The sequence below is a fragment of the Helobdella robusta genome, assembly GCF_000326865.2.
Source record: "Helobdella robusta unplaced genomic scaffold HELROscaffold_7, whole genome shotgun sequence".
NCBI classification, from domain to species: Eukaryota; Metazoa; Annelida; class Clitellata; order Rhynchobdellida; family Glossiphoniidae; genus Helobdella; species Helobdella robusta.
The window spans coordinates 3,468,910-3,481,280 of NW_008705398.1; the positions used below are offsets into that span (position 1 = coordinate 3,468,910).

The 12,371-nt window shown below is 35.0% G+C and overlaps 2 protein-coding genes across 2 annotated transcripts; both read right to left on the bottom strand.

The window, feature by feature from the left end:
- Nucleotides 1-4,673: 4,673 nt before the first annotated feature.
- Nucleotides 4,674-6,079, bottom strand: HELRODRAFT_165002 (hypothetical protein; the record flags this gene model as incomplete). The annotated part of the gene is made up of 3 exons (XM_009030907.1): nucleotides 4,674-4,820; nucleotides 5,265-5,431; nucleotides 5,674-6,079. 3 exons carry the CDS (start codon nucleotides 6,077-6,079, stop codon nucleotides 4,674-4,676), a joined length of 720 nt encoding a protein of 239 aa, XP_009029155.1.
- A 4,116-nt stretch (nucleotides 6,080-10,195) lies between these two features.
- HELRODRAFT_165003 (hypothetical protein) lies at nucleotides 10,196-11,792 on the bottom strand (the record flags this gene model as incomplete). The annotated part of the gene is made up of 2 exons (XM_009030908.1): nucleotides 10,196-10,233; nucleotides 11,420-11,792. 2 exons carry the CDS (start codon nucleotides 11,790-11,792, stop codon nucleotides 10,196-10,198), a joined length of 411 nt encoding a protein of 136 aa, XP_009029156.1.
- Nucleotides 11,793-12,371: the final 579 nt, after the last annotated feature.

Sequence of the window (12,371 nt, forward strand, 5' to 3'; positions counted from 1 at the left end):
AAGATTTTACGAAATTTTGTGATTTATTTGTGACTATAAGGTACTTCTAAAATAACAAAAAATATTTATTTATTTTGCGATAGATTTTGAGCTACGCTGTTTTGAAATCAGTGAAATTTTCAAATAATTTATTTTTTTCTAGATTTTTTGTTCAAAATATCCTTTGATTCGAGACAATAACATTTATTTTTTTTGTTATTACATTGTTTCACTGATATGCACAAAAAATTTCATCAAGATATGTTGGCTAGTTCAAGAGATATAGCGTTCTACGTAGGTACAAGTTTTGAAAAAAATCGCTCAAAAATTTGAGGATGCTGTCACAAAAATCTTCATAACTTGAAAAATAATTGAAATTTTTTTATAAAAATTTTATTTTGTCGATGAAATACATTGAGGTACTTACTGTTAAAATTTTAAAAAAATCGGAGATGGTCGGGCGTGGACCATGGTTCAAGTTGACAGAGAATGACCCATATATATATACACATACACATGCATGTCTAAGCTTAAGACAAGATTGAACGAAATCATTAAAAGAATTAATAAGAAAACAGAATAAAAAATACCCTTACTAACGGGCGAATATGAAACAAGGATATGCTTACGGTACTGTCAAAACACTTCAAGCTGACAACCCTCGACGACCAATAATCAGCCAAAAACCTGCATTCACATACCCCATTGCAATTATGCTCAACAAAATAATTACACCCAACATGCTTACGTTTAGCGTATTGGTGGCACGTTTTCTTGATGGTTTTGTAATTTTTGGCGTTTCTTGTTTTTTGCTTCTGAACAAGTGAGTTCTCTTTTTTTTACTATAATTAACTTTTTCTATATCTTGTTAATATTATTACGTCTTATCTAGAGACTTTCTCTTAAGCCTTTCTAATACTCCTTTGTATTCGACGGGAGTGGCTCGGCGGTGATACCTCTACTTTAATCTTAGGTCTAATAATAGGTGCAATAAATCTAATTCCAATTCAATTAACAAGAAAATAAATATAGTTAGTAACATTAGTAAAAGTAAGCATAATAAGTTAAATAAATCATATTCTAATGTATCTAATTCTAATAATAATAATTCTATTAATTTAAATAATATAACTAGATAAAAAAAATAACAATATTCAACCTACTTCTACATTTTCATTATTTAATATTAACATTAAACATCGATTCAAGGCTGTTCAAGAAAGTAGAAAATAAGAACAACCGCGTCATCCTCTACTACCACCAATTAAAACTACAACACACAACCTTCGTCAGCCCAAACATAACTATCAAGTCGTCGCCTACCAGAAAAAGACTTTCGTCACAAGACACCTTAAACATATTAATACTCACTAAAACTTTATCATTCGCAGAACTTGTTTTTATTTATCGATCACCTCACTAACTCACTATGTCATCATCTAGTCTGTTAATTTGCGTTTTTATGCCGTTACTTCACTTTATATTTCATTGTCAATTACTTTTCTCTTATTCATTTTATTATTATTATTTATTTTATTTTTCATGTTTTAACATTTTTCTTTCTCACTTTTTGTATTTATTTACTCACTTATTTGTTTAATTTTGTACTATTGCCTTGCATGTTGTAACAGTTTCTGCGTCTGTCAGATCCTGATTTTTAAAGAATAATAAAAAAAAATAAAAAAAATACATAAGGTCTATAAAAATAATCATTTTATATTCAGCAAATAATCTTTTCCGCCTTACCTGATTTTTTTGTCTTACTGAAACTTGGCACCAGGAATCTAACTCTTTCGTTTTCTTATTCTTGCTGCTCCTGATGATTACAGCTTTCTTGAACTCTCTATACTTCGAAAAGATCCTCTCTCTCTCTCTAAGTCTTCTTATCTTAATATTGCTGTAAATTAATTTTTTATAATTAAATTACAGCTTTTTACTGTAATTTATTGACCTCCTCCTCCTTCTTCTTTTATATTTTTAAATGAATTTTGCTTTTTTCTATTCCATTCTATATCTCTGATGATTTCAACTTACACTTCAATAATTTATTTTGTTCTTATACTGGTAGATTTAATGATATTTTGTTTCTTTCTTTTTAACTTAACTCAATATTGTTCTTTTCCTACTTCAGGTAACACTATTGACTTTATTATAGCTTCATCTTTTTCTAAGCCTATTAATATCTATGCTAACTCTGTTTATTATTCTGATCACGTCTTTATTGAATCTGTATTATTTTTAGATTTTCTTCCTTCTATCTCATCTATGTCTATTTCTAAAAGATGCTGGTCTTTTCTCAAGGAAGATATTTTTCTTCAATCTCTTACTGAAACTATTTTTTATACTTCCTTATTTTTTGATGTTGATGATTTTGTCTATGCATTTAATATCTATATTTTTTCTCTTCTTTATAAGCTTAGTATTTTTTAAATCTTTTACTTATTAGGTCTATTCTCGTAAGGCTATGACTATGATTATGTATATTTGCCAAGAAAAATGTTAAAAGACTGGAAAAAACCCATGAGTTAAACCCATCTACTCTCTTTACTCTATCTATAAATCTGAATAAATTAATTTTATATCTACTATTCTCTAAATCTAAACACTCTACTTTTCTTAGAAATTCTATAATATCTGCTTCAACATCTAAAAATAGGTGGTCTGTTCTATCTAAACTTTTTCATAAAAAATTTTCTCCTCATCTTTTTATGATCAACAGTATCATGACTTTTTTGTAAATAAAATTAATTCTTTAAGAACCTCTAATTCTCATTCTACTCCTCATAACTTTACTAAACTAACTACTGAATTTTTTTTGTATTTACTCCTATAAATCTTCTAGAACTTATTAAAATTAATAATTCTATGTCATCAACAACTTGTTCTCTAGATCTACTTCCTTCTAATTTACTTGAAGAATTTTCATCAATATTTTATCTATCGTTTTCAAATTAGTTAATTTATCTCTTTCCACCCCTAGATTTCCTACTTATAAAAATTCTATTTTTATTCCTATTCTTAAAAACTATCTCGTATTATTAATAATTTATTAAGTATTTCAGTTTGCTATAGCTGGTGTAGGTAAGTGTCAGCAGTGTAACTAGTGGTGTCACAAACGTTGTTCAAAAATAATTGGTACTTTATCTAAAGTGTCCAATTTTGTTTGTCCTGCTCGCATCAATCCACAACAAAAACTGGCATTTCTTTTGTTATAACATAAAATGCGTTTTGCATTTATTATTAGCATTTACTTTTAAAATCTACTTACTTTCAATTACTATCTCTAATATGTTAATAATATCTAGGTCAAACTTCTCGTTAAAATCTTTTGATGAAAACTTCATTAATAAATGAAACGTTTTTGTTCGATTTGTTGAGTAGTTTATTTATTAAATGTTTGAAAAAAAGAGTGTTTGAATATAGAACGGCCAAGTTTTGCATTAATCAAATCTTACCACAGGCTTATTTGGTAGCTGGATCTTCGTTGAACGTTGTAGGTTATCATTCATTCATTACCGTTACCGTTATGACTTATGTTGTTATGTAGGATGCGCGCAGTGATGAATTAATTAACCTTTTTGTCGCCTAGAGGCATCTATAATTTGCCTTTCCAATTTTGTACTTGACGAAAATCAAATTCAAATAAAAGCATTATTTTCAATACATCTTTGTCAGGTAAGAATTTTAAATTAAAGATTAAAAAAGAGGGTCAGACTATTTCTTGATTTAAAAAATTGCGTGTGTTTAATTTTTACTAGGGTTGCACCAGAGCTTAGCTCCGGCTCCTGCCGAATATCCTACCATTTTTCACTATCTGACCATATTCGGCTCCAGCCAGATATCACTGCCGGATATTTGGCCGGATAGTAAAATATAGTGTCTACATTTATTTTGACATGTATAAAGTAGATGTGCGTTAATTAATGTTTGTTACCACACACACACACATATACATAAATATTGGATTACGTTAATCGGGCAAGTGAATTTGCACGCCGACCATGAATTTGTTATACTGCAAACAAGCCATGGGAACAAAAAATATGTTCAAAAGATAATTTTTATGCCGATATTATTTTAAAAAGTATTTGTAAAAATTTCCGTTACAATTGAAAATAAATTTTTTTTAATAATTTAAAAAAAATTTTGTTTGCGCTTTTTTTAAAATTTTGTTTGCGCATCATAGTTTTAATAATATTTATTATCCTTGGCAACAATTCATTTTCTTTTTCCTACAGATGTGAGTGGCGAGGTTTGTGAAGATTGTGTCATTTGTTTTGTTTGATTTAATTTAATTTAAATTAAATTAAATTAAATTTGCTCTTATATTTTATAATTATTTTCAAGCCTAAACTTCATTTTTTATTAGAATTTTATATATTTTTTTATAAAACGTCAATTTTCATATATTTGTCAATAGTTGCTACATTGATTAGGTTGTTTTGGAATCACTATGGAAAAATAAAACCATCTGCTAATTTGAACAAACTGGTACTGCAAAATCTGAAGGTGCTAATTTAATTGAAAATTAAATTAAAATATTTATTAATGATTGGTGATAATTGAATTTTGTTTATTTGTTGTACATTACAGTAATAATATTTAAAAAAATTAAATTGAAATATCTAATAATGAAATGGTAAATTTTTATAGCAAATTTTTTAATGACTATTTAAACATTTAGGGGTTCATTGTTAGGAAAATGTTTTGGCGAACAACCACAATGTAGGTGCATCTGTATTCGCATTATATGCAGATAACCAATGCCCAACAAAAGCTGCTTCGGAGCAAACTAAAAATATGTTGAATCTGGTGCAAAACCAACGCTTGTAACAAATTTCCTACATCAATAAAAATTTTTTGTAACAAGGAAAAAATGTATATATTTGAAAGCAAAAACTAGGTTAATTATTATATATTTTAACCAGAAATTCCATTGATCCTGAGTTATATTTCATGAATTCCAGGTTCATGAAACCCCTTGAAGAGGAGCTTTTGGCCAGCTCGGGGTTGCCTTGTGTAACAAGTGAAATTTTAGCTGATGAGAATGGTCAAATCACTTGTCTTTTTGTATCCTGTTGCTATGAAAAGAAAAGAAGTCTAACAAAAAGGAAACCGCAACTGTTCCAACAACGTAAACTTACGTTTGAAAAATTGTCTATCTGTGCAGGATCAACTCAAAATCTCATGAATTTTACCTGAAGAAACAACCAAAAACTGTGTTTAGACGGATTGTATAGCTTCAATTGATGATGTTAATGATTGATCAAAAGTACACAAATGACCTTGACCTTGAAACTATTTTTTGAATGAAGCATAAGCAAAATTAAAAAATAAGATGTGGTCGATTGGACAAAATTTGTATGTTTGTGTTCTGTGGACATCGGTCTGGGAGAGTCATCCAAACTCGTACCTTGTGGGGGCAGTGTGATGGCTGCATAAACTGGTACTACTGTTCATGTGTTGAGATAAAGACTACCGAAAGAGCCTTATAGACAAAAACTATGATCACCGGTGGTACCGCTGAGCCTGTGGCCTCTGGTCATTTCATTGGCCATGTTCGGTGTGTGGGGCTGGAGTTGGAAGCAACTCGATTAAATGCCTACGATGTCATCAGTGGTGTCAAAAACGATGCTCGAGAATTACCGGTCACTGAGGAATGTGACTGATTTCGTATGTCCCGTTTGCATCAACCCGCGACAACGGAACCCAGATAATTGATATTGAGGATTATGGCTTGGGATTCTATTGGATTTGAGTCAGGTAGTTGTTTGATTGAGTAAGGGATGTTATTGTGTATTAACATGACCAGACCACCGCCTTGTCCAAGACCACGGTCTTTGCGGTATATAGAGTAGCCATCGAATTCTGGCTCTTTGGAACGGGAGTTGAGTTTTGTTTCTGCAATGTGTATTTTGTGTGTTTCGAGGTGCTGTTGGAGTTCGTCCGTCTTGTTTTTGATACCATTGCAGTTCCATTGGAGGAATGTCAGTTGACCGGGGGAATGAGCCACGAACCCAGTGGTGTTTTGATAGGTGGGATGAGATATTATCCTCGCAGTTTTAGAGGTTGAACTGGTTTGAGAGTGTCTCATAGACATAGCAGAGGCCGCCGAGCTGCTCGAACGGGGGTTGGGGGAAGGGCAGTTTTTATAGATAAAGAAACCGCCAAAGTCGGAGGAACAATTATGAAGATGGCACCAGTTGCAGCAGAATCTGCAACGGGCAGAGTATTGTGTTTTGTTGATCTTCACGTTGCAAATCGGGCAGATCCAGATCTTTGGTGGCCCAGGATTCGACTCAATGCCGGCTCTTAATGACAGCGTGCTCTATAGTCTGCTCCGAAGGCGAAAAAACCCGTGATATTGATGTCTTGCAGGGAGGGTATGTTGCAACGGTTTGCTGAACATCTGAAGGGTACCAGAATGTCCAATCGGCTCCACCACGAGAGGGCCGTTGCTCCAGAGCCTTACCATCTTGTCTTCTGACCATCTTCCTATTCACATTACTCTGCACGCTGATCTGGAACCCACGAAAACTCCTAAAACAACAATCGTCAGTTTCAATAAGGCTAACTGGGCCAGATACACTGAAGAAACCGAAACTGCCTTCGCAAAATCTGTATCTCCCAATGACCCTTCGGCAGCTGAGAAATTGTTTCGTCACATCTTGTCATCCGCCAGCGCTCGCAACATTCCTTCAGGAAGGAGAATTCTCTCACGACCAGGGCTGTCCAGAGAAATCACGGACCACATGGATCAGCGAGACAGTCTCAGATCCTTGGGCCCTACTTCAGACAACATCAACTCTCTCTCAACTGTCATTCAACAAAAAATCAATAATCTAAAGCTCACCCGCTGGAAGGAATACCTGAGCACATTTAATAAATCCACCAACACAAACCGCTTATGGTCCACCATCAAGGCTCTCAACGGTAAGCCTAAACAATACCCAAATAATGCCATCACTTTCAATAACAAACCAATAACAAATAATAAACAGATGGCCAACCTATTCAATAAAACCTTTACCTCATTCAAAACACACATTTCCGACAATCATCCCTCTGTTAAAACCTGGAAAACCAGATAGCGACTCAAAATCATACAGGCCAATATCGTTACTCTGCCCAGCCGTCAAGATCCTTGAAAAATGCCTTCTCCCAATCCTATCAAAGCATCTAACTTTGGCGGATCATCAACACGGTTTCGTCCAAACTACTCAACAACCTCTGCTCTCACCACGATAACAAACGATATCGCAAATGGCCTTAATCACAAAAGACCAGCTCATCGCACCGTTCTTGCCGCCCTAGACCTCTCTAAGGCCTTCGACACGGTCAGCCACCGTATTCTGCTCTTGGATCTTTTAACCACAACACTCCCAAGATCTGTTATACGCTGTTAAACCACATTTCGACAACAGCACTCCAAACAACGAATCATCCACACAGGAGTTGTGCCCAGTGTTGTCCCCCTCACTTTTCAACTTCTATGTCTCAAAAACACCTGCAGCACTCCCGGACATCAAAATCATCTCATATGCGGATGACTTCTCTATCTACACTACAGGTCCAGATGCAGCTATTTTGACCCGGCGGCTTAACAGTTGTCTGACGGAGTTACATGACTTTTTCCACAACCGTAATTTGGAGATCTCAACATCCAAATCCACAATAACACTCTTTACCTCTAACACATCGCAATACCATTATTACCCGCAAGTCAAAGTCAATAACCAAACTCTTCCTCTAGAGCATAACCCAAAAATTTTAGGCCTTACCTTTGACACGATGCTCTCCTTCTTGCAGCATCACAAGATGTCAGCTTCTAAGGCCTCTAAGCGAAACTCAATTTTAAAAGCTCTCAGTGGAACCACCTATGGCCAAGACAAGGAAACACTAATGCAAACATACAAGGTGATTGGCCGATCAGTTATTGAGTATGCCTGCCCGGCTGGTCTCCACTGACTTCCGACACAAGCTACCACAGACTACAACGCTCACAAAACGCTGCTTTACGGGTAATCACCGGATGCAACGGAATAGCATCGGAACAACATCTCCACTCTGAATGCCAGATGCTATCAGTAAAGCAGCATACTGACCTACTATCATCTCAATTCCTTTTACAATGCCATAATACCAGTCACCCTTGCCACCAAATCACAAGAGAACCACGACCCGACGGAAATATAAAACACACATTATTCAGCAAATATGTACAGACAGTGCAAACCGTTCTGCCCACAGATACCGACAGCTGAGCTTTAAAGGCAGCTTCATCTGCCTTGCATTGCAGTGCTGCGAAACTCGCCTCGGAGACATATCATGCCGCTGTGCTGCTCAACGAATGGCCACCTCTAACACCCAAAATAGACAAGGCGGAGGAGAGTTTGCCAAGAGCGTTGAGAAGAAAACTGGCCCAGCTCCGCTCTGGTCACTGCATCTCCCTCAACAGCTACAGATCGAAAATAGACAGTAGGGTCATCAACATCTGTCCAATATGCCAATTACTTCCTGATGATGTTCCCCATCTGTTCAGCTGCCCAAAGAACCCAACTCATTTCACGATAATAGATCTCTGGCGTAACCCGGTGGCCGTGGCTAACTGGCTACGACCTCGTCTGGATCCCTCCAGTGATGTCTGACGCAGGGCAACAACGACAACAACAACAACAACCCAAATAATGATACGATTTTCGGGATCGAAACTGTTACTTCATTTCAGTATTTGGGAGATGCGCTAGATTGTACTAGAACAGCTGATGCCGCCGTTCGTGGACGCATACGTACGACGTGGGGCAGATGGCACCTTCTTGCCTCGGTACTGATGTGGCGTAGATACAATAATTTCCATTACTGAACACCAGGTGCCTGGCACCCGCTCAAGATGTCGCCCAAAAAAGTCTTTGACGCAGACCATACAGGAGGACTTGAAGGCACTTGGTTTCAAGGAGACAGACGCAATGGATGATCGGCTTGGAGAGGAAACTGATGAATGGAATAAAAACGTCCGACCCATAACGGATGGAGACTATAAACTAGGCTTGATTAATTATTGCTCTCGACTTTTCTAAAGCTTTTGACTCTCTCAATCACTTCTCACTTTCAAATATTATGGGTCCTCTACCTGACAACATTTACAATATTATAATAAATTTTCTAATAGGAGTCATTCTACTTTCTTTAGCTCTACTCTTTCATCTACTCTACCAATTAACTCCAGCGTAGTTCAAGGTTCTGTCCTCGGGCCATCTACCTTTATCATCAACGCTTCTACTCTCAAAACTTTTCATAGTTCTAATCAAATCATCAAATACGCTGACGACACCTACCTTCTCATCCCATCATCTAACTCAAACACCATCCAATCAGAAAATCGACTCATTAACTACATGGTCAAAACGATACAATCTGTCACTTAATCTCAAATCATTCGAACTCATCATTCACAACAGCCGTAAGAAAATAACATTACCTCCATAACACCCACCAATCACTCACACAAGTCAATTGAAAATATTAGGCATCACATTCACCTCCACACTTAATATAGCACCTCATAACAATCACATCATCACAAAAGGCTTTCAAACATTTCAGGTTTTCAAAACACTCCGCTCACATGGTCTCAGAGGCATCAAATTATTCGACATCACTGAATCTTTCCTAATCTCACGCATCAAATATGCAGCCCGCCCTGGTCTGGTTTTGCTACATAACAACAATTTCAGCAACTACAATCTCTCATCAAAAAACTAATCCGCTTCAACCATCTACCTGCATCATATCCTACCGTCAATCCTCAATTCAACTACTCGACTGTTCAAGAAAGTAGAAAATAACAACTACTTCATCCATCTTCTACTACCACATATTAAAACTACAACACACAACCTTCGTCAGCGCAAACATAACTACCACCCAATCTACATATCAGGAAAAGACCTTCATCACAAGACATTTCAAACCTAATAACACTTAATAAAACTTTATCATTCACACAACTAGTTTTTATTTATCGATCACCTCATTACATCACCAAGTCATCATCTAGTCTGTAAATTTGCCTTCTTTATGCCATTACTTCATTTTATTGTCAATTTCTTTTATTTTTTTTTATTTATTTTATTATTATTTATTTTATTCTATTTTATTTTACTTTTCTTGTTTAAACATTTTTTTCTCCGTTTTTTATTTATTTATTCGTTTAATTTTATACTTCTGCCTTGCATGCTGTAACAGTTTCTGCGTCTGTCAGATCCCGATTTTTAAAGAATAATAAAAAAATAAATAAAAATTTTGGTTTTTAACTAAAGAAACTTGAAAATAATAATATCTATCAATCGTTAGAAAAATCAAAAAGTTAAATTGGAAATTAACTAAAGCCAAACATGCTGTGATTTTCATCAATAATATATATATATATATATATATATATATATATATAAATTATTTAATTAAAACAGAAAACCAATAAAATAAATTTAATAATATTAAACAATATAAAACGCGATTTTTAAAATTTTAACGGCAAGATTGTTTATATTATGGTTGTTAAGATAAATATCAACGCTCAGCCGAGTAGCGCGAATTAATTTATTTAATTAACTACACATTATTTTTACAATATTTAAAAACGTTATTATTATTAACGTTATTATTATCATCGCTGTGGTTCTTCTTGCTTCTTGCTTAACTAAAGAAACTTGAAAATAATAATATCTATCAACCGTTAGAAAAATCAAAAAGTTAAATTGGAAGTTAACTAAAGCCGAACATGCTGTGATTTTCATCAGTAATATATATATATAGTGTCAGAATTATGAAATAATACTGACTAAAAATACTTCCAAGTCCTTCAACGCAAAATTTATTCACTCGATAGGGGGCCTGATGCAAGTTAATTTACTCGATAGGTGACAAGACGATTTTTTGTTTGTTTTGCAATTTAGATGACGTCGTAAATTATTACAAATTATTTTAAAATTTAATTAGTAGTTTTTTGATTAATTGGACATACCTTGGAAATGTTTATGTTTAAAAACACCCGAAACAAAATCTAATTTTGCTTTGACATAGAGTTTCCTTATCTTATTGGAGGAAGAGAGTCCGCTGGGTTGACTAGTTAGGCAGCCTTGAGTAATTGGTGTCTATTCTGGTCTCTAAGAGACTTAATTCGATATTCTATGCTCATTGGCACGGAAACGTCTTAAGTTCTCGAAAAGAGTCCGCCTTGGGTTCACCAGTTAGACAGCTTCGAGTAATCGGTGCCTATTTTGGTATCTAAGAGACTTAATTCGTGATTCTATGCTCATTGGCATAGTTTCAGAAACGTCTTAAGTTCTCAAAAGTGGATTTGGTACGAGACTCTATGGTCATTGGCATAGTTTCGCACGCGTACTAAAGTCACGCAATTTGTTCCCAGTGTTGTTCTGACTTGTTGTTTTGTGTTGGTTGTGCGAAAGCCAACCAGACTCGACGGCCCAGTGAAAACAGGCCAGGGTTGTGCGAAAGCCAACCGACTGACTGACAGGCCCAGTGAAAACAGGCCCTTGGTTGTGCGAAAGCCGACCAGACTCGACGGCCCAGTGAAAACATGCCAGGGTTGTGCGAAAGCCGACCGACTGACTGACAGGCCCAGTGAAAACAGGCCTTGGATTCTGTGAAAACAAATCCGCCTCGTTGTTTTGTTTTTGTTGTGCTATTTGTGGACCTAGGGTTCTTTGCTGGATTCTATACTCATTGGTATAGTTTCGCACGCAGCTTGGAATTTCCATAGGCTCCGATTTTTGTAATTTTTCTGCATTCATTTTATTTTTTTCTCGGAGTTGTATCGACACCACCATCGGTCACACACGTCGAGGTTGTTCGATTGAACGGCAAGAAACATATCCCAATTTGTCCGACCCAACAAGAAGAAGTTCTAATTCCTGTATTCCAGTTTTTTCATTGACATTATTTTTTTCTACATTATTCTAGAGTTCATTTAGTTCAATTCCTTTTCATTTACTTCCGTCGATTAATAAAATTGTTATCGAATATTTTTACGCGTTCGTGTGTTACTCAGTAAAATCATATAATTCGAAAAAGCCCAGTGCCACACAGGACTGGTCGAACTCACGATAAAAGTATAAAAAAAAAATTATTGTCGGACCACAAAAAAATTCCCTGAGAAAGATAGAGGAAGAGATTACCTCACCACCAGTTGCAAATTTCCGACAATATATATATATATATATATATATATATATATATATATATATATATATATATTATTTAAAACAGAAAACCAATAAAATAAATTTAATAACATTAAACAATATAAAACGCGATTTTTAAAATTTTAACGGCAAGATTGTTTATATTATGGTTGTTAAGGTAAATATCAA